The 23,409-nt window shown below is 44.9% G+C and overlaps 1 protein-coding gene and 1 pseudogene across 1 annotated transcript in view; both read right to left on the reverse strand.

Annotated features, from left to right (window-relative positions):
• The window catches only part of GRIN3B (glutamate ionotropic receptor NMDA type subunit 3B), a 73,763-nt gene extending 51,668 nt beyond the window's left edge, over nucleotides 1-22,095 (reverse strand). Inside the window, exons 1-2 of the mRNA XM_058162554.1 lie at nucleotides 21,888-22,095; nucleotides 20,537-21,537 (exon numbers count right to left, since the gene is read on the reverse strand). Coding sequence (XP_058018537.1) covers nucleotides 20,537-21,537; nucleotides 21,888-22,095 — 1,209 coding nt within the window. The remainder of the gene's footprint in view (nucleotides 1-20,536; nucleotides 21,538-21,887) is intronic.
• LOC131189448 (U6 spliceosomal RNA) lies at nucleotides 3,773-3,873 on the reverse strand (annotated as a pseudogene).
• Nucleotides 22,096-23,409: the final 1,314 nt, after the last annotated feature.

A 23,409-nucleotide genomic window follows, 5' to 3' on the forward strand; every position in this document is an offset into this window, starting at 1 on the left:
ACTACATAGCAAAAAAGGCTCTAAGAGTTGTAAACCTAATCTTGCGTAGCTTCTTCTCCAAAAACACTACACTACTAACCAGAGCATATAAAACATTTGCTAGACCAATTCTAGAATACAGCTCGCCTGTCTGGAACCCTCACCACATTTCTGACATCAGTACAATTGAACGTGTCCAGAAATATTTTACAAGAAGAGTTCTTCATTCCTCTGAAAACAACAAAATACCTTATCCCACCAGACTCAAAATCCTAGGCTTAGAAAACTTGGAACTCCGTCGCCTTCGACAAGACCTAAGTTTAACTCATAGAATCATCTATTATAATGTCCTTCCTGTTAAAGCCTACTTCAGCTTTAATTGCAATAATACAAGAGCAACCAATAGATTTAAACTTAATGTTAACTGCTTTAATCTAGATTGCAGAAAATATGACTTCTGTAACAGAATCATCAATGCTTGGAATACTTTACCTGACTCTGTGGTCTCTTCCCATAATCCCAAAAGCTTTAACCAAGGCTTCAGCTTCGTGCTTCTGGGAGCAATGTGTGATCGCAGCTGTTTCTTCCTTTTAACTGCTAGTGGGGGTTTGAACTGATTGGGTGGGAGCTTGGCTGTGCTCTGATTGGATGGGGGTTTTTCTGTGCTCTGATTGGCTGGGGGTGTGTCCTGTGTTGGTGGGGGCTTGGTTGTGCTCAGTCTAGTCTGTGCTGCAGGGGGATTTGAGCTGGTGACCTGCATAGCTGTTGTTTGGTTTTGTGGTCGTGCTACATCTTCATAGTGGGTGTCAGTCTGCTGCATGAATGGATTGGAGGGGTTTGAAATGGCTAATGTTGCAGCTGCGGTCTGGCTTCTGGTCCTTGGTCGTGCTTTATGATCAGTGTGGGTTTGGGTCTGCTTTCTGGGTGGATGCGGTGGTGACATCCTGTGTGGACCTCGTGAGTGTGGGTCTGGTGTCATTCCTCGTGTTAGGGACTCGTTTGTCAATAAGGCGGGTTTCAAATGGCTGGTAGGCGGAGGTGTCATCTCGTTTGTTCATGCTGTGTGGGTGTTTTTCTATCTCAATGGCTTCTCTGATTATTCTGTTGTTAAAGTGTTCAGTTTTGGCGATAGTTCTGGTCTTTTTAAAGTCAATATCATGTCCTGTGACTTTAAAGTGTTGGACCAGGGAAGAAGTTGGTTCCTCTTTTTTGAATGAGTTCTTGTGTTCTTCAATGTGTGCACTTATTCTTCTGTTGGTTTGTCCAATGTATGTGGTGGGGCAGGCGGTGCATGGGATTTCATATACTCCTTGATTTTCTAACTCAATTTTGTCTTTGGGGTTTCTTAGGATGGTGGATATTTTTCTGTTTGTGCAGAATGCTGTCTTGATGTTGTGTTTGTGGAGGATCTTGCTGATTCTGTCTGTGGTGCCTTTTATATATGGGAGGAGGGCTGTGCCGTTTTCTTGTTCTCTGTCTTGGATTTTAGTGGGGGGTTCTTTTTGGATTAGCTTGGTAATCTTATTTCTTTGGAATCCATTGGATGTTAGTACGTTAGTGAGAGTGTCTAGTTCGGGTTTTAGGTGTTGTTCATCAGCTAAGCATTTTGTTCTGGAGATGAGTGTCTTGGCTACGTCACAGGACATGATATTGACTTTAAAAAGACCAGAACTATCGCCAAAACTGAACACTTTAACAACAGAATAATCAGAGAAGCCATTGAGATAGAAAAACACCCACACAGCATGAACAAACGAGATGACACCTCCCGCCTACCAGCCATTTGGAAACCCGCCCTTATTGACAAACGAGTCCCTAACACGAGGAATGACACCAGACCCACACTCACGAGGTCCACACAGGATGTCACCACCGCACATCCACCCAGAAAGCAGACCCAAACCCACACTGATCATAAAGCACGACCAAGGACCAGAAGCCAGACCGCAGCTGCAACATTAGCCATTTCAAACCCCTCCAATCCATTCATGCAGCAGACTGACACCCACTATGAAGATGTAGCACGACCACAAAACCAAACAACAGCTATGCAGGTCACCAGCTCAAATCCCCCTGCAGCACAGACTAGACTGAGCACAACCAAGCCCCCACCAACACAGGACACACCCCCAGCCAATCAGAGCACAGAAAAACCCCCATCCAATCAGAGCACAGCCAAGCTCCCACCCAATCAGTTCAAACCCCCACTAGCAGTTAAAAGGAAGAAACAGCTGCGATCACACATTGCTCCCAGAAGCACGAAGCTGAAGCCTGAAGATGACGAATGAGACTTCGTCGAAACGTCGCCAAGACACTTCCAATTTTACACGGGAGAAAACCCGAACAACCAAAGACCTATATATATATATATATATATATATATATATGCTTATTCCTCCTAATATTTACTCATATATATGTTTATACACTATATAACCTTTTTGTATGATACTTATATATATTGTTGTGACAAAATAAATAAATAAATAAAAAATTAATTAATTAATCAAGGAGAGAAGCAACCTAGAGCTAAGAAGAAATTTCCTGACAGTTAGAACAATTGATCAGTGGAACAACTTGCCTCCAGAAGTCGTGGGTGCTCCAACACTGGAGGTTTCTAAGAAGAGACTGGACAACCCTTTGTCTAAAATATAGGGTCTTGGGCTTGAACCCGGGTTGGACTACAAGACCTCCAAGGTCCCTTCCAATTTTGTCATTCTGTTAATTCTGACAAAACAAGGAAATTAAACTGGCGGATAGCTTCTGCCTTTTAGGAATAAGTCACCAACAGCAAAGGAAGAAGCAGTCAAGAAATAGCGGTCTTTAGCAGGCAAGCAATTGGTAGAGCAGCCATGAAGATCCTGGAAACAGTAACCAGATATCGCGACGTGTCCGTATGCACAATGACCACAATCGTGCATACCATGATATTCCTCCTAACGTTCTATGAAAGGGAAAGTTGGACTTTGAAGAAGCCTGACAGGGAGAGTATTGACGCTTTTGAACTTTGACGTTGGAGAAAGCTCCTAAGAATAATGTGCACAGACAGGAACACAAACTGATGGATGATTGAACAAATCAATCCAGCGTTTCACTTGAGGCACAAACGACCAGGCTGAAAGGATCCTAACTCAGAAACTAAGCTAAGACTCAGCTTCTCTGGAGAAGGAAAGCCACTTGGTTTTTCTTGCCTGACTTTTCTCACCACTGAATTGTTGATAAACCACAGTAGTCAGCAATGGGTGAGGTTTTCCAGAAGTGGTCGCAGTAAAAGAAAATGGTGGCAAGAAAGGTCGTAAAATGGGGCAAAACTTACTTAACAACTGCCTCGCTTAGCATTGGGCTTGGTAGTGGTCGTAAGTTAAGGACTACCTGTAAGACCCCATATTTGTCTTCCAAATATGAAAAAGAAGAACTTGCTGGAAACCACCTGCTGGTTGGCTCCATCGTGTCGTATTCAGTGGTGAATTGCTATCGGTTCGCTCTGAATTGGGCGAACTGGTAGTGGAGGCGGCCATGGAAGGCTCCGCCCACCCGCCCAGACGTCTCTGCGCATCCACAGAAGCTTCTGCGCATGTGCAGAAGTGTTGCGTGAGCGTGCCAATGAGCGAACTGGTAGCGATGGGGTTTGAAACCCACTACTGGTTGTATCTACTTTATTTTATTTTATTTATTTGTCAAGTACGTACTAGCTAATATATATAAGCATGAATTGAATACATAGACTGAATACAAATAAAGGGAACATTAGGACAGGGACGGTAGACACGCTGGTGCTCTTACGCAGGCCCCTTACAAATATGGACGCTTCACGAACTTGCGTGTAATCCTTGCGTAGGGGCCATGCTAATCTTCTCTGTATCCTTTCAATTTTAGTATATGTGCTGCCGAAACTTGGCCAAGTTTGATCTGCTTGACCAAGAATGGGATGCAGAAATACAAGCTAATGAAAACTTTCTCTCCGTGTTCAACATTTATTCATGTATAGCTTTTATAGAGAGATTGGAAAACTATTTGTCTGAAATAGTACAGGGTTTCCTGCTTGACGTGTGTGAGTGTGTACGTACGTACTAGAAGGCCTCCAAGGTCCCTTCCAAATTCTATTATTCTGCTTTTGATGTGAGGCAGAAGAATTGCAAGCTACCCAGCCAGCATTTATATATATATATAGCAGTTAAAAAGGAAGAAACAGCTGCAATCACACATTGCTCCCAGAAGCACGAAGCTGAAGCCTGAAGATGACGAATGAGACTTCGTCGAAACGTCGCCAAGACACTTCCAATTTTACGCGGGAGAAAACCCGAATAACCAAAGATCTACATACAAACACCCGCAAAAACCTCAGAAAACAAATATATATATATATATATATATATATATATATATATATATATATATATATATATCACCCCAATACTATTACTTGGAGTTTGTATCCGCCTACAGAGAGAGGTAAGAAGAGGACAATAAAGGCCATAAACAAATGAATTGCTTGGCTGGATTTGATCCACCTGGCCCAATCTTTTGTCTCCAGCAATGTTCTGTAAGAAAGAGCCTTTTTCCCACCAAGAACACTAAAAAAAAAGGCAAACACTAACAGAAATTGAACATGGTGGTAGACTGCCATTAGATTGGGAGGTTCTGGTTTGGATCTCCACCAATCACACCTTCCTCTACAATTCAACTCTACTTAACCGTCATTTTTCCCCCCTAAACAATTCCATGTGCTCAGTCTTTATCGGGCTTGTGTTTTCAACACAAAAGGTGCTCTCTTATTTTTTATTCATGCAAGATCTCTTGTAGTTCTGCACAACATGACAATTCTTCTTTTCCGTTTGTCACGATTTGGCATTTTTCCTGTACTCTTTTTTTTTTTTTTTTTTGGTGCTTTGCAAGTTGAGTTTGAAATCAGAGCCAGTGCTAGACCCATTCTTTACGGATTTGCATGTTGGTGTTTTTTTTTTAAAAGGACATCTCAATGAGCATCAAAGTCCAAAACACAGTTAGCCCTCCCCTCTTGCTTTTTAGCAAACGGATCCTTCCTTCTATGGCCAGAAGGCTCCTCCATCACCTGCCATCACCTGGATACAAAAAAAGATTGTATTGTGCCATCAAATTGCATCCCAAACTCCTTTGTTTCCTCTCTCGGGTCCTCAGCTTTCTTGTTTGTAAAATGGGAATGACTAAGCCATTTACCACAACTCAAAGCCACACTAAGCAGTTATGCCCACAAAGCACTTTGCAAACAAGGATAAGACAGAAAGCAGATGGTACGCTTGGAAGCATTTTTGCTGGAACCAATGAGTGGGTCAAGGAGAATGGCTGATATTCACAGCAGAAATAATTAGCTGATTAAAGGCTTGTGTCAAAGGCCCAAGGGCGTTCCCAGCCACGAGGCTGACTACTACAACTCTGAATGAATCTCTGAACTGACAGTGGTGCCTCCTAAGTTGGCTTGCTTTGAGTAGGTGATCATGGAATGTGTGGGGTGGAATGATATGCAATGGTTTGGGGAAATTCAGCAGTATAATTGGACGAAGCTCTAGAGAAGGAAGGAAGGAAGGGAAGAAGGGAAGAAGAGAGGAAGGGAAGAAGGGAGGAAGGAAGAAGAGGAAAGAAGGAAGAAAGGAAGGGAGGAAGGGAAGAAAGGAAGAAAGGAAGAAGGGAGGAAGGGAAGGAAGGAAGGAAAGAGAGGGAAGGTAGAAGGAAAGGAGGGTGAGAGGGAAGAAGGGAGGAAAGAAAGAAGGAAAGAAAGAAAGGGAAGAAATGGAGGGAGGGATGAAGAGAGAGAAGAAGGAAGGAAGGGATGGACGAAAGGAAGGGAGGAAGGAAAGGAAGGGAAGGGAGGGAGGAAGGAAGGAAGGAAGGAAGGAAGGAAGGAAGGAAGGATATCTGATGCTCCCTACCAGATTCCCACTAGGAAATTTAATGGAGAAGCAGCAGGAAGTTGGAAGTCACTCCTGCCTCCATGACTATTTTTGCCCGCCCTTGGTCATTCTGTTTCTCTGTTTAAATAGGAAAATATCTCTGAAATGACAACCTATTGGGGCACAGATTGTCTAGTCCTAACAAGAATCATGTTTACCAAAAAAACACGTTTGTAATAGCACCTTTGTAGTAGTAGTACAGAAGTAGCATATTTGTAAGTAACATTTTGGTGAAGCATGTTTTCAGACTTAACACATTTTATTAAAGGCATATATTTTCATGAGCTACACAGCTACTCCCTCTGCCTTTCCAGCAGGCAGGTAAGTGGCTGCTGATAGGTAGGGAAGGGAGTGAAGGATTGCTAGATTGGCTGGGAAATTGTCACAGAATGTTGAAAATGAAGATCACATGACCGCAGCAGCAGCCATTTGCACTGAAACAGCCACAACATCCCCAAATTTCATTCCCTCAGGAATTATACGTTCCAAATTTTGGATGTCTTCTGTAAGTCAGCCCATTTTAGGTACCTTGGTTCAAAAACTGTTGCCTTGGAGTACACCATTTCATCCAGTTAAAGGTCACCATAAGAGTTTTAGTAGTATACAGATAGATAAAAGCCAAGCAACTCTGCACGCTTCTCCTATCAGTTCTTATTAAGTCAGATGAAAGAGCATTTGCCATCCAATTTGCTTTCAAAGATTTCACGCATGGAATATGGTGTTCTTTCATTCCTTGTATGATAAGGCAGTCAAGGGATTTGTGTTTGTGTGCATAATATGCGTGAGTGAATGAGTAAGAATAAGTATGGTCTGTCTTATATCGTAAAATTCTTCACCTGCAGAGAATAGAACAGAACAGAACAGAACAGAACAGAACAGAACAGAACAGAATTCTTTATTGGCCAAGTGTGATTGGACACACAAGGAATTTGTCTTGGTGCATATGCTCTCAGTGTACATAAAAGAAAAGATACATTAGTCAAGAATCATAAGGTACAACCAGTGGTGGGAGTCCAATAATTTAACAACCGGTTCTCTGCCCTAATGATTTCTTCCAACAACCAGTTTGCCAAACGGATCAGAAAATTAACAACCAGTTCTCCCGAAGTGGTGCGAACTGGCTGAATCCCACCACGGAGTACAACACTTAATGATAGTCATAGAGAAACAGTCAATATAAATTTTAAGGTTACAAGCAACAAAGTTACAGTCATAAGTGGGAAGAGATGGGTGATGGGAACAATGAGAAGATTAATAGTAGTGCAGACTTAGTGAATAGTTTGACAGTGTTGAGGGAATTATTTGTTTAGCAGAGTGATGGCGTTTGGGAAAAAAACTGTTCTTGTGTCTAGTTGTTCCAGTGTGCAATGCTCTATAGCGTTGTTTTGAGGGTAGGAGTTGAAACAGTTTATGTCCAGGATGGGAGGGATCTGTAAATATTTTCACAGCCCTCTTTTTGACTCGAGCAGTATAAAAGGTAAAGGTAAAGGTTCCCCTCACACATACACACTAGTCTCTAGCGACTCTAGGGGGCGGTGCTCATCTCCATTTCAAAGCTGAAGAGCCAGTGCTGTCCGAAGACGTCTCCGTGGTCATGTGGCCGGCATGACTCAATGCCAAAGGCGCATGGAACGCTGTTACCTTCCCACCAAAGGTGGTCCCTATTTTTTCTACTTGCATTTTTTATGTGCTTTCGAAACTGCTATGTTGGCAGAAACTGGGACAAGTAACGGGAGCTCATCCCATTACATAGCAGCCCTAGGGATTCGAACTGCTGAACTACCGACCTTTCAATCGATAAGCTCAGCGCCTTGCCCCTGAGCCACGGCTCAGTAAATATCTGTAAATATTTTCACAGCCCTCTTTTTGACTCGTGCAGTATACAGGTCCTCAATGGAAGGCAGGTTGGTAGCCATTGTTTTTTCTGCAGTTCTAATGATCCTCTGAAGTCTGTGTCTGTCTTGTTGGGTTGCAGAGCCAAACCAGACAGTTATAGAGGTAGAGATGACAGACTCAATGATTCCTCTGGAGAACTTTAGAGTTGTAGATTCTTGATTTCTCCTCCTTCCATTCCACCTTAAGGAAACTTTTTTCAGTGAGATTTCTCAAAAAAACAGCAACAGAACTTCTTCACCCTTAAGAAGCTGTTGAAGAACTTCTCCTCGTGGAGAAATTTAGAAAAACCTCCTGTCACATTTTTCTGCCCTCTAATTTGATGCAGAATCTCAGAAGGGGATTAATGGCCAGTTCCATTCCTAACCTGTTTCCACTACAACACAATAGCCCTCAACTTATGACCACAATGCAGCCAAAAAAGGAAGTAAAACCGATGTTAAATGAGCTTTGCCCTATTTCACAACCTTTCTTGTCACGGTTGTTAAGTGAATCACTGCAGGTGTTACATTAAGTAACATGGTTGTTCAGTGAATATGGCTTCCCCGTTGCCTTCGCTTGTCAGATGGTCACAAAAAGTGATGACATAACTGCGGGACACTGCAACCGTCATAAATATGAGTCAGTCGCCAAGCCTCTGAATTTTGATCACATGACCATGGGGATGCTGTAACGGTTGTAACAGGGGTGAAATCCAGCAGGTTCTAACAAGTTCTGGAGAACTGGTAGCGGAAATTTTGAGCGGTTCGGAGAACCAGCAAATACCATCTCTGGCTGGCCCCAGAGTGGGGTGGGAATGGAGATTTTGCAATATCCTTCCCCCAGAAGTGGGGAGGGAATGGGGATTTTGCAGTATCCTTCTCCCAGGAGTGGGGAGGGAATGGGGATTTTGCAGTATCCTTCCCCTAGAGTGGGGTGGGAATGGAGATTTTGCAGTATCCTTCCCCTGGAGTGGGGTGGGAATGGAGATTTTGCAGTATCCTTCCCCTGCCACGCCCACCAAGCCACGCCCACAGAACCGGTAGTAAAAAAAATTGGATTTCACCACTGGGTTGTAAATATGAAAAACATTCCTAAATCACTTTTTCAATGCCATTGTAACTTTGAGTGGTCACTAAGTGAACTGTTGCAAGTCGAGGACTACCTGTATCCCTTCTGCCTATAAGCACACAAGAGAGCAATGTTTAATTGAAACACCACGCAAAAAAAAACCCTAGGAAATCCCCTGGGTGCCCAGATCCTTGCCTGAAAATCATGAAATTATTATAAGTCTTTCTGAAAGCAGATCAAACGAGGAGACCCGTGGCTGAGCTCCACAATCAGTCTTTTACCCACTTAGAAATGTGCAATTTCAATTTCACCATGTGTAATGATGCTGTTGGGAACTTTGCAAAGATGCAGTGGAAAAGGGAAGAGATAAATAATGGAAGGTGAAATTTTGTGTTAGAAAATAACCTACTAAACTTAGGGGTTTACTCATCCGCTGTTACCTTTCTGCTAAATTTAGAAAACAATGCATTTTCTTAAAAAAAGAAAAGAAAAGCACAGATCTTGACCAACTAAAAACATGTATTTCTGTCATTCCATTCACCTCCCTTCACCCCAATAGCAATAGCACTTAGACCAGTGGTTCTCAACCTTTATAGTGCTGCGACCCCTTTAATACAATTCCCCACGATGTGGCGACCCCAACCATAAATTATTTTCGTTTTGAATTTATCGCGCCTGAAGCCGTATTGGCTAGCGATCTGAACTGTTTGCGATTGCCTTGAGGACGGAGGCATTAAAGCGGAGACTCCTCCCCTATTAAGTTTATCGCGCCTGAAGCCAGATTAGGCTAGCGATTGGGAGTGATTGCAGCTGGCTTGAGAGGGAGACATCAGAGCAAAGATTTCTCTCTTTTTTAATTCATCGCGCCTGAAGCCGAATTCGGCTAGCGATTTGAAGAGCCTGCAGCTGGCTTGTGGAGTCAACCATTGGAGCGCGATTCTTCGACTCGCAAGTATACTTCCCATATTTCCGATGGTCTTAGGCGACCCCTGGCAAATCGTCATTCGACTCCCAATGGGGTCCCGACCCAAAGGTTGAGAACCGCTGACTTAGACTTATATACTGCTTCACAGTGCTTTACAGCCCATTCTAAGTGGTTTACAGAGTCAGCATATTGTCCTCCAGCAATCTGGGTCCTCATTTTACCCACCTTGGAAGGACGAGAGGATGAGTCAACCTTGAGCCTGGTGAGATTCGAACTGCCAAATTGCAGGCAAGCCAGCAGGCAGCAGAAGTAGCCTGCAGTACTGCACTCCAACCACTGCACCACCACAGCTCATATTTTAAAACCCAATGTTTTGAAAGGCAATGCGTTATAATGGTTAAGTTAGAGAGTCAACTTTCAAGTCCATCCTTGGGTATGAAGTCCTTATGTACCTCATAACATTTGTTGTTATGGGAATAAAATAAGAGATGTCCCACTCTGGGACATTGTTTTAAGTAAGTTTGGGTGGGGGGCTTGCGTGGATGGGTTGAGGGTCGCTGCTCTCTCTGGTTTGGCTGTGTAGTTGTTTTGGATCGTGGGGGGTTCGTAGCAATGGTGGGTTGCCCATGATTCGGACCGGTTCGCAAGAACCGGTAGTAAAACCGGCAGGAGGCTCCGCCCACTGACCTGGATGTCATCAGGAAGCTTCAGCGCATGCGCAGCCCCTTTGCAAACTGGTAGTAAAGATAAGTAGAACCCACCCCTGGTTCGTAGGCTGGTTGTAGGTCAATGAGTCTGTTGATGGAATTGTTTGCCAGGCTTCGATGAACTCACGAACGTGGTGGGTTTTTGTGTTGCTCCAATTGAACTGGTGCTGTTTGATATCGATGTGGGTGGAGATTAAGGATTTGGTCGACAAAATGAGGACCCAGATTGTTGGGGTCAATATGCTGATGCTGTAAAACCACTTAGAGAAGGCTGTAAAGCACTGTGAAGTGGTATATAAGTCTAAATCAGGGCTCTCCAACCTTGGCAACTTTAAGACTTGTGGACTTCAACTCCCAGAGTTCCTCAGCCAGGTTTGCTGGCTGAGGAACTGGGAGTTGAAGTCCACAAGTCTTAATGTTGCCAAGGTTGGAGACCCCTGGTATAGTCCTCCCTGGGCCAGTTTGATTCCTTAAACCTCTGCCCTAAGGTTGGAGACCCCTGGTCTAAATGATATTGCTATTTGGGAGTATGGTGTTTGACTGACAGCACTTCACCTCCCAATGACCCTCATCTGATGTAAGTTCCCCATCACAAGACCCATTACAAGACCCTCACTTGAAACACCACTACCTGACCTACCACAAGGCCCTCACTTGACACACCCACACCTGAAGCCAGAGGTGGGTTTCGCATATTCTTACCACCAGTTCTCCACGCATGTGAACAGTTGCTTCACATGCACATGCGTGCCTTCCGCACATGCGCCCGGCCTCAAAAATGTGGCTAAATAGGATATTATGCCGGGGCGGCCGCACTCCATGGTCACCGCTACCAGTTCGCCTGAATCAGTCCGAACTGGCGGAATATCACCACTGCCTGAAGCCCTTATTAAAAAAGAAGAACACTGACTGTCGTGTCCCACTCCTCCTCCGACAGCCGGGTCTGGGAAGTCCGTATCAAGCGTGGCCACGAAGCCTCTGCAGCTTTGCCAAATTCCTGTCAGAGTTCTCAGGGCAGGCAGGAATCCAAGGTGTGACTTCAGCAACCAGATGAGACTTTGCTTGACTCAAGGAATGCCAAAAAGCAGATCCTTTATATAGGCCATGGGGTGTGGCTCCATGACTCAGCACTTATCCAGGCCTGCCCCTCCCTTCCTTTTGCTGACGTCGCCTCTCCATTCTCCAGAAGCAGGGATTCGTCCACTGTGTCTTTCCATCCTCCTGGTCTGCTGCTGGCAATTCTAGCACGTGGCTGGCTTCGTGCTCACACGCTGTAGGAGGGAGGTTTGTTTGCTCATTCTGTCCGGGCATGGTGCCGTTCTTCTTCATTATCAGACTCTGACTCAGATAGCAGGAAATGGGAGGGGCCCGGCTGCGGAGAGGAGGGCGGGCGAGGCACAACACTGACATTCCCTAAACTCCACTGAAGATGTTACCTAGCCTGGTAACCAAATGTTTGGAGATTAACCCAAAAGCTCAGAGGATGAACCTTCACCCTCGTCCGAGCTGCAGATATTTGCCAGGATTGCTTGAAGTCTCAAGAGGAAGTCTTGAAGTCTCAAGAGGAAGAATGGAATATCGACGCAATAAGGATGGAATCACAAGAACATTTTGCAAATGGCTGTTTGAACCGAAGTGGAGTTGATTTATGTTGACAAACGAGGACATTTGCAGCCTGAACTCGCTCAAAATCAAACTGACAACATTGGTAAAGAGTTCTCAAAGAACAAGGGAGGGAAAATGAAGAATTGAGACCTCACTATTCCTGATAAAATGCCATCAAAGGGAAGGTGGAACAACAATATGATGCCTGTGTAGAAGCTAAAAGAAGGAGAGTTTATTTGAATTTGGGGGGGGGGGAGCTTCTACAAACTGTAGGTGCCTGTCACAATGCCTACTTAAAAAGGTCGTGGTTTTGGCTGACATTTTGACTTTTTTGACCTCACTCCTGAAGAACCCCTGCATCTGACCTAAATTTAATGCAGACTTCCGCCCCACCCTTTTCCTTAATTGGGTCTCCTTCCAACCTAAAAAGGTTTTTGACTCATTTTTCATTTGCTGCTAGGGAAGAAATCTATAACACCGCTTTAGCTTGTATCCAGAAGTTATCTCCTCCGCAACGGAGATATTTTTCATGACACAAGGGAACTCTGTCAAAAAAACCCTCAAAAGTTGTAGATTGTAATTTTGTTTCTGCTTAACAGAAGAAGAAAAAAACCCTAACACCTATGTCTACTGCTTTATTTATGACAGATGACAGCTCCAAAAAGTGGACAGGGAAGGAAACCGCTAAACACTTCTAAAGATCTAATCTCACTCAGATAATCTCAGCTAAATCGGCTATGCAAACATCCCTTTGCAAAACCTTTGACCCCTTAAACGTGGCTTAAAACAAGGGGAAGTTCTTGGCTATTTCTTTGAGTCAGATTTCCTCAACTTATGACCACAATTGAGCCCAGAATTTGCATTGTTAAGTAAGACAATTGTTAAATGATTTGAGCCCCATTTTGTGAGCTTTTTTTTTTTTTTTTGATGTAGATCAGGGGCGTCAAATTGGCGGCCCGTGGATCCGATGCATCATGCACAGGCCACGCCCATCCCAGCTCCGCAAAGGCAAAAAACCTGACATCAACATGACGCAGCAAGTTTGACACCTATGCCATAGATGTTAAGTGATCGCTGCAGTTGTTAAGCGAATCACATGGTTGTTAAGCAAATCTGGCTCCCCACATTGACTTTGCCTGTCAGAAGCCAGCTGGGAAGGTTACAAAAGGTGATCACATGACCTCCAGGACAGTGCAACTGTCATAAATACATACCAGCTGCCAAGCAACCGAATTTTGATCACGTGACCGTAGAGATGCTGCAACGGTCATATGTGAAAAATGGCCATAAGTCACTTTTTTGAGTGCCGTTGTAACTTTGAACAATCATTAAACTGGTTGCAAGTTGAGGACTATCTGAAATGTAAATCAATGGTATTTAGAAACCTTGCTGGGCTTTTTCCCATATGAAATCAATATCAACCATCTGTTTCTTGTTGATTTGTAAGAGATGAAGGATGAAGGATGAAGGAGATGAAGGATGCCCACACAATAGGAGGGGCTCAATTTTTCTTCATCATGCCAGACAGGAACATCGCAAGCTAATTTAGAGTATGATCATTCATTTTTACAATCCAGTACACTGTTTGCCCGCTTTAACCAGCAGTAGCTGTGTGTTTGTACAACACGCTTCACCAAGTCAGCTCAAGACTCAGAGAGGCTGGCATTGGCACGATGCATGCAAGTAGGTACAGTATTAAACCCGGATCAATTTGAAATGCACACAGCTCAACAACCCTGCATAACCCAGCCTATCGTTCGGTTGATAATTATGCAACCCAGAAAATGTGGGTTGAGTTCAGTGTGTGAATGCGTTCCATCTCTCTATCACGTGTCAAAGATTCCCTGTTAATTGATTTAATTCAAGTTTTCAAGCTGAACCTAGGACAATATAATTACAACGGAGGCTTCTGAAAAATTCAGCACGAAGCAACTTGATGCAATCTTTGCCCTGCCTGTCAAATCTACAAATCAGAAACCTTCCCATCTTTGATTTTCCAATGAAATGGGGTCCTTTCACAATAGGGAGATTATTACACTGTTGTTTAGCTTAGTTTAGTTCACTTTATTGTCATTGCACATGGTACAATGAAATTAAATGGCGTCTTCAGTGTACATTATAACTATAAAAAATAAATACATCCTTTACATTCTATATAACTGAAATTGAAAACCCAATATTGCACTATACCGTACAATTCAGTATGGTTATTGGCCTGGGATTGAAGCTGTTTTTCAGCCTATTTGTCCTTGTTTTTATATTATCCTGTACCGTCTGCCAGATGGTAATAGTTGAAAAAGGGGTGCCCAGGATAAGATGGATCTTTAAGAATGTTTTGAACTTAAGAAAGTTCAAAACAGCTTCTGGGGGAGCTATAAAGCTCTTCCAAAGAGGGGAGAGGGCAACCAATGATCCTCTGGGCAATGACATTGACCCTCTGGAGTGCTGTTCTATCTGCCACTGTGCAATTGGCAAACCATACACAGATATGCAGTAAGTTAAAATACTCTCTATGGTGCAGCGGTAAAAGGCCACCATCAGTTTTTCATTCAGTTGTTGTTTCCTGAGAAGTCTCAGGCAGTATAATCTCTGCTGGGCCCTTTTGGCCAGTGTTGCAACATGAGTGTCCCAGGTCAGATCCTCTTTTATGATAACACCCAGAAACTTAAAACTGGCCACTTGCTCCACTCGGTCTCCATTGATAAACAAGGGCTGGATGTCTGATTGGCCAACAAGAAACAATGAATGAAAGGTAATCAAAGAGAGAAATAACCTGGAATTGAGGAGAAACCTCCTAACAGTGAGAACAATTAACCAATGGAACAACTTGACTTCAAACATTGTGGGTGAGGTTTTTAAGAAGAGACTGGACAGTCACTTGTCTGAAATAGTATTGGGTCTCCTGCTTGAGCAGGGGGCTGGACTAGAAGACCTCCAAGGACCCCTCCAGCTCTATTCGGATTGATAATTGGTAAACCGGGGGCAAAGAATCTCCCACTGTGTAAAGACAGTGGGCTTTATTAGGGCTAATAATAACGATCGAGAAATCACTAGGTCAATGCTGGCCACTTTAAGAGGTGTTGACTTCAATACCCCAGAATTCCCCAAATGGGAGCATGATGGTTGGGGAATTCTGGGAGCTGAAGTCCACACCACTTCAAGTTGCCAGGGTTGAGAAACTAGGCTGTCCTATGTGACCTGGATCCCTGATATTGACACAGGCGGATTGATTTGCCTCAAAGAAGACAAATTCCTTGTGTGTCCAATCACACTTGGCCAATAAAAATTCTATTCTATTCTATTCTATTCTATTCTATTCTATTCTATTCTATTCTAAGATGCACTGAGTGGGTGAAACTCATAATGGATTACCACAGAACCCTTGCATTGCGTGATTCCTGTCCCCAGTACTACAAGGAGCTTCTAGCATGGTGGTAATAGTACAGATAGTCCTCGACTTACAACAGCTCATTTAGTGACCAATCCAAGTTACAACGGCACTGAAAAAAGTGACTTACGACCGTTTTTCACAGTCACAACCTTTGTAGCATCCCCATGATCGTGTGATCAGAATTCAGATGCTTGGCAATTGGTTCATACTTATGTCCATTGCAGCTTCCCAGGGTCATGGGATCCCCTTTTGCGACCTTCTGGCAAGAACAAGTCAATGGGGAAGCCAGATTCACTTAACAACCAGGTTACTGACTTGTCAACTGCAGTGATTCACTTAACAACTGTGGCAAGAAATGTCGTAAAACGGGACAAAACTCACTTAAAAAATGTCTCACTTTTTTTTAAAAAAAAAGTTTTTTTATTCAATTATTTAATTCAAGTTTTAAAAACAAAAACAATGGACATTGCTCGACATCTCTGGTTTCTCACTTAAGAAATACCTCACTTAGCAACATAAATTTGGGGATCAATTGCAGTCGTAAGTCGACGGCTATATAGTATAGGATCTCCTGCTTGAGCAGGGGGCTGGACTAGAAGACCTTCAAGGTCCCTTCCAGCTCCGTTCTGATTCTGACTACCTTTATCGAGTCAGTATCCCAATCTATAGAATTCTAAAAATGCAGATTAAATAACAACTATCCCAGCATCCCTTGATGGTCCAACCTGAGCTTTTCACATCTCAGCACCCTAGGTGTAGCAGTGGAACTAAAACGCTAGAACTCCTAGCGTCTGTGCCAGGTAAAGAATACAAGGAGTTGCAGTCCTAACCTATCTAGAGCTCACCAGACTGGGAAAGTTGACCCAGCCGCTTTCTACAGTTGATTACAGCTCTTCCAATCTCTTTTCATGCTCTATTTATATTTCATACCTCTCCCACCCATTCTCCGCTTGCAATTCCAGTCTCTCAACTGGAATTAAGGTGTAAAGTGCTCCGAGCCTACAGCATCAATTTAAACCGAGCTGAAACTACCCAGTTCTCGGCAACTGACAATTTGCTAGATCGGTTCGCTTTCCAGAGGCTTTCTCCTGCTCTCCGAGACACCAATCGTTTCACAGGGATGAGCAAAATCTCCAGGGCTTTCTGGCTACTATGATAGCTGCAACTTCTGATCCTCGGAGATGTCCAGCTGTAAAGACCAGCATGCTGGGAACAAGTGAAATGCCTTCAGGTTTTAAAAGCAAACTCCACGCAAGCTTTTCGTTTCTGACTGTGCTTTTTTTCCCCCTCTTTCCTTTCTTTCTTTCTTTCACCGATGTGCCAGCAGGAAATTGGTTTTCGCCCAGCCTGTATATGAAATACAGATGGCCTGCCGGGGAAATTACTTGCCGGGAGACAAGGAGCAAAAGATGCTTTCGACCTGATCGATAGGATGTGATTTGAAAAAGAGGAGAGAGAAAAAAAACAGGGAGGGGGGGAAATCCCCCTTTGGAATCTTGATGTGACCTTGTAAGCCCGTTTATTCCATAAATCATTTCCAGAAGTGGGAGGAATAGGGAGATTCCGGAAACTCTGTTTGTTCCCCAAATATTGTTTTAGCTAGATGGCACACAGTGGAATGGGTAGGACTATGCACGCTTGATCTCATTGTTCCAAGATAACCTCGTAGCTTTATTTGTGCCAGGCATGGGTGCCAATGACCCCAGCTTTGGGTACCTGCCTCCCCTCTGTTCCCAGGCAGCTCCCTGCCCTCCTTGGCTTTATAAACCCAACCCATTTCTTAACTATCATCTGCAGACTACTGCAGAACGGCAGAGGACGGGGAGTGTTACACAAACACCGGCTGGGCTAAAGCAAAGTGGCCGTGTGCCAATGAAAGTGGGCATGGCTCAAAAGAGGGCTCCACTACCAACCCAGGTTTGGGGTTTTTTTTTTTCTCTCCATAGAACCTTGATCCCTGAGCAATTTTATTTCTAGCCTTGGGGAACGCTCCAGTGGCGAATTGCTTGAGTCAGCCTCCTGGGCCACAAAGAGGAATTCCTGTATGCCACTGCAGAATGACACCTCGACTACGGGTGTCCAACCTTGGCAACTTTTAAGACCTGTGGACTTCAAGCTCCCAGAATTCCCCAGCCAGCAGGAGAAGTCCCAAAATTTTAAATTGCTAAGGTTGGACACGCCTAACCTACATCGTAACTCTCTTGAGAGGTCGAGCAGAGAAACAACAGGCTAAAAATCCCAGCTCTGAAATCAATTTCATTGATTGGACATGAGCCAGTGATTCATCTACCTTGCAAGGTTGTTGTGAAGATACAAGAGGAATGGTCTGATTTACTTGGAGGCAGGGGAGGGTTCACAAGTGGGAGAGGGCTATAAGGAAGGCACACACTTGCATCCATATACCTGCATCCGCACATCTGCAGAAGAAACCTATTTCTGTCCCTAAAACATCTCAGAAGCTGTTGTCAGTCCATACTATGTTAAATATCCATCAACAGACACACAGAGATAAATCACATTTACATACCATTCAAGAAGCAATAAAACAACTCAGAAGGAAACAAAAAGACCACTGACGCGTCCTCTCCAACACCAGATAAACAAGGATTGACACCAGACAAACAATTGAACAGGAAAATAATACCCAACTAAGAAACCACGATAAGAAAACCACAGGGCCACCAATAGTAGCAGGGCAAACTACTGTATATAAAGAGGAAAGAGTCCATTATATATGTATACACTCATTCACACTGAGGATGTTGCCTAGATGGATAATGAAACATCAGCAAGCAAATAGCCAAGCTCATCGACCATCAAGTCCTCCACCATTAAATCCTAAACCATTTATATTCTCAACTATTAAATAGAATAATTATGAGACATAGGAAAAAAAACAGCGTTCCTTTACAAAGATCTTATTAATGTATATTCTTTCTTTTTAAAAAAAAACGCTAAATCTAAATATAGGCAGCACCTAGTGAGGATCCAATTTTCTGGGACACCTGACTTGGAGCAGCCGTATGTTGAGGAAGAAAGGCAGAAGGCACAGCAAATAAAATAAAATAAGGATCCCTAGATCCCTGCATGGAATAGCAATTGCTCAGAGGATCAACGATCCACTGGAACCCATTTTAGTGGCAGAGAACCAAAACTTCCACTTTTTGGAAAAGTCCCTTCGTTCTGCAAAATCTAAACTGCCTGCAACTAATATGAAAACAACAAGAGACACCACAGCTTCTAAACAGAAGGTTTAGAACCTGTTGTTTTGTGTGGGTGGGTGGGGTGGGGGGAGACCCCATCATTGGGCTGGAAAGTTGTTTCTCCTATTGTGTTGTAAATGTTGTACCTTGATGAACGTATCTTTTCTTTTATGTACACTGAGAGCATATGCACCAAGACAAATTCCTTGTGTGTCCAATCACACTTGGCCAATAAAATTCTATTCTATTCTATTCTATTCTATTCCTATTGCAACAGCTGTGGGTGTGATTCAAGAACAGAGAGTAAGGCAGCCTATGATTCAAAGAGAGTCTCATTTTATACCAGGGGAGATTTATGTGCTGGAACAGGTATTGGGAGCTAACTCAATATCTGCCTTCTTGTCCCCTCCTGAAATGTTAAGTGAGTAGGAGAAGAATTAAGGCTATAACAAGCACTCTGTGCTTTGAGACCAGAGCATCAGCTTCCCGTTGGGGGGAAAAAATCTCCTGGTTTAGATCCCAGCGTTTCCAAGGAAGGCTGGGAAACCCATTCTGTACATCAGATATCTCACAGAGCCAACACAGGCAATATTGAGCTACGCGACTCAAAATTCAAATCTTTCCTATGTTTCTACGTACCGCGAGATGTTCTTCCAGAAATGAGAAATCTTCAGTCTTAATGATTTCTCACTGATTCCAGTTCTCACCCATTCCAGAGCTAATAGAGTTGATGCCCTGCAATATTCTTTCTTAACCTGTGCCTTAGTTTCGTTGATCCATTAGATAGACCACCTTTTGAACATGGTGGCTCCTCAGTTTCTAGCATTTCTGGCATTTAGGGATAGATTGCCTCTGAATAAGGAAGCTCCGCTGTGCATGACGGCTGAAGAAGAGCTTTTCTTCATTTGAAACAGAACCACCCCCCATCTAATGAATAAATTCTACCATCTACTTCCCTACACTGAGTAGTGAGGATGACTCCAAGAATGTCACAAGCAAGGAATGAAAGCGACAACCGATCTTGTTTTGTCCCCAGGAATGGCAGAGACAATGCCACTGTACTCTCAGGCTCCATTTCATTAACCACACCTAGTAGAAGACGGGAAAGCCACATGAGGACACGTATAATTTATTCTTTGCCAAAACGAGACTCATAGCAAGAAATGGCTATTGCAATCTTCCCAAACCTGATGCTCCCCATCAGATGTGCACTGGCAAAAGATGCTGAGAGTTGAAGTCCAAAACATCTGGAAGGCAACCTGTTCCTTTGCTCCGGGCGTCTCTTTCTGACTCTGGATACTGAGGGCGCTAATGGGTAAATTGTTGGGAGCTTCCATATCTCAGGATAGCTTATCTGCTGGGGGACTCGAACTACAGTGCATGAGCTGGTACCTTTGTTTGACCTAAATATAGGATGATGATCTACGGCAAGTGTTTCCCACATCCAACAGATGAAAGTCGACAGTTGGCATCTATGGAAATTCACGGGAGTGAATTGGTTTAAAGATATACAGCCCTGGCAACAGAATTCTCTTGCTGGTATTTTGCTAGCATTCCAATAACCTGAAGAACAAACCCTCCGGCGGAGGTGGAAATCAATAGTAGTCATCACAACACTCCATTTACAATAGCAGGGCACCACACGAGTCAACCAAAGAGCCACAGCAACCAGCAACCGCCCAATCTTCTCTCCCTAGGAACCTACCTCCCCCCCTAAGATAGACTGCACCGGCATATGGAGGCTCCCAGCATCCTTTCAAACGGGACCCCGGCTTGCCCTGCTTCTTTTCACCTGGAAGATAGGCTGCCCCTGGCTGTGGAGGCTCTACGAGAAGGAGGGGCGAAAGGAGGCTTACCCAGGTCCTGAAGGGCATCGGGGGCTCGTCGACATCGTCGGCCGGGTCGCCCTCCTGCTCCTCTTCTTCGGGTTCCTGCCTGATGCTGATGAAGGGGATGTCCAGGAAGGCGGCGGCGAAATCCACCTGGAGCAGCTCCCGGCGGGACGCGGGAAAGGCGAGCACGGCGGCGACTCCTCGCACCACCAGCGCCTGGCAAAGCCAGCGGGCCAGCGAGGCCGGGTCCCGGTAGAGGGGAGCCCCGGGCAACACCTCCAGGCTGAGGTTGTAAGGCAGGACGGCGGCGGCGGCGCGGCTGGCCCGAGCCAGGGCGTTGCGCACCCGGCTCTGCGCGCCTCCTCCGCGGGGCAGCAAGGCGCCCAGCTTCACCGTGTGCCCGATCCGCGCCAGGATGTGGCAGGGCTGCGGGTGGCCCCGGCCCGGCGCGGGGAGCAGCAGCAAAAGGCTGCAAGGGAGCGCCAGGCACCAGCAGCAGAGGAGCGCCCGGCGCAACTCCATAGAGGAAGCCTGCGCGGCGTGGGCGGGCAAAGTTTGGGGCGCCCGGCCCCTCCGCCCCCCCACCCCGGCCCCTGGGTGGGCAGGAGGGCTGGGGGCGCCTAGGAGGGGAGGGAAGGGGCCGGGCAGGGCCCGCCCATGGGAGCGTCGGGGGCGGAGGATGGAGCCGGGCGCTGCCGGAGCTGCAGCCGATCCAGTGGCCGGGCGCGCTCTGCGCTCTGGCTGGCGCTCGCTTTCCCGGGCGAAGGCGGGATAGGCTTGCCTTGGCGCCGTTGGGCCACTAGGGGCGCTGGACGCGTCGGGGACCCGCCAAAAGAGCCGGCTGGCAGCCTCTGGGCGAGGTGGCATCGCTGCCTTGCGGGGCCAGAGCCAGAGGGCTACTTCAAACGGGTCGCCCGAGTGATGAGAGACGGGCGATTGGGGATTCGAGGGACGCGTCCGAAAGCGAGCGGGCGAGGAGAAAGCGAAAAAAGGCGACGGGTTCAGCAGCTCCAAGCACGTGGCCCCTGAGCACGCACAGAGGGCGGAGGAGAAAGATGGCCAGGGAACGAAGATGGACCGAGGTGAGGCGAGGAGGGCGATCGGGATGTGGCGGAGGAGGTAGTCAGTCAGTCAGTCAATCAATCAATCAGAATAGAGCTGGAAGGGACCTTGGAGGTCTTCTAGTCCAACCAACTAGCATCTCAGACAAGTGGCTGGCCAGTCTTTTCTTAAGAACCTCCAGTGATGGAACATCCATAACTTCTGCAGGCAAACAAAGCCGTTCCACTGGTTAATTGTCCTCGCTGCTAGGAAGTTTCTCCTTAATTCCAGGTTGCTTCTCACGTTGATTTAGTTTCCATCCACTGTTTCTTGCCTTGCCCTCTGGTTATAGTAGGGGAGTGGCTGGGATCGTCTGCCGGGTAGGAGACGGAGCTCCGAACAGACCGAGGGGTGGATGGAGATTTAGAGGAGAGATCGGTTTCTTCCTGCGCACGGAGCCGGTGCACAGCGTCTCTGAGGGTATGCAGAGTGCAGGGATCCAGGATGCCTGGGAGGGACCGAGAGGACGGGCCGCTGTCCATTGATGTGAACGATAAGAAAAGGAAAAGCGCCTCAAAACACAGGCGGAGTAGAAAGAAAGCGGGCGAAAGAGGGATGTTTCAAACGGGCTTCGATACGTGCGAAAAGTATCGATTGGTCAGGCGCCTGTAGCAACAAAAAAAGAACTTCCTTGTTCAGAGGCAGTCTATCTCTAAGCGATAACCGCCAAGGACAAATAAAGACGAAGGTTGATTCTTCCCAGCTCCGCATTGCTGGAAACAAAATAATGAGCTAAATACGTGTTTTATCCAAGCCAAACTTAATTAACTTGAGAAGGGAGTTTACCTTATTCCCCGTCTTCAGGATTGTTTCTAACTTCCCAAGAAACTGTTTTGCCCAAAAGTTAACATCATTTGGTGTTAACTAATAAAATAATGTTTAAAGCATTCTTCTTATATGGATCGATAGTTTGTCATTCAGTGCAAGATTCAATTACACCAACGAGGAGGATAATGAATATTGGGGTCTACTCTAGAGGGAGCATTAGTCATGGTCAAAAAAAAAAAAAAGACCCTCCTTATTTAGATGCAGTATACCTCTGAACAGCAGGTAAGAGGTGTTTTACCAGAAAGGGTGAGGGGTGGAATTGAGACTTGTAAATAACTGGAACAGTCATGCAGAGGAAATATATACATCCCCCTTGCATACAAAAATCTATTTTCACACCACGTTCTTCTTTTAATAAGCTATCAGTGTTGAAATTTCCATCTCCCCCATCAACCAAGCCATTTTATTTGGAAATCAATTCACTTTAAGGTGGTTCAGTAATTGTATTTTCAAGGTGGGCACCCTTTGCTGTCATAAAAGCCCTTCAGGAACCAACAAGAGATTTTCAGCACCAGGAGAAAATATTAAAACGCTAGGAGAATCCCAAAGCGGAGTGAAATGAAACGCAATCTATTTTTTTTTATTTTTATTTTTTTAAATGTCTCCGTTCCTGGAGTTTCTGCAGCCATTTTTTTTTCAAGCCTCTGTCTTTTTTTCACTGCTGTGTAAAATGAAATCTTTGAAAACTCATTCTAGGCATTTTTCCACCAGCTTTTCAAATTAAAAGGTTCAATATGAGATTTTAATTCCAGCCAAATTGATATTTATCCCTTCCGTTTCAGAAGATTAGACTATAAATATTCTTCCATCTTACAGGGATTGTTCCATGATGTCACAGCGGCTGAGCCAATCAATGTCAGGGATGACACTACAGACAGTCCTCAATTTACAACAGTTTGTTTAGTGACCGTTCAAAGTTATAACGGCACTGAAAAAAGTCACTTATGGCCATTTTTCACACTTATGAC

Source organism: Ahaetulla prasina, chromosome 1 (assembly GCF_028640845.1).
Source record: "Ahaetulla prasina isolate Xishuangbanna chromosome 1, ASM2864084v1, whole genome shotgun sequence".
NCBI lineage: Eukaryota > Metazoa > Chordata > Lepidosauria > Squamata > Colubridae > Ahaetulla > Ahaetulla prasina.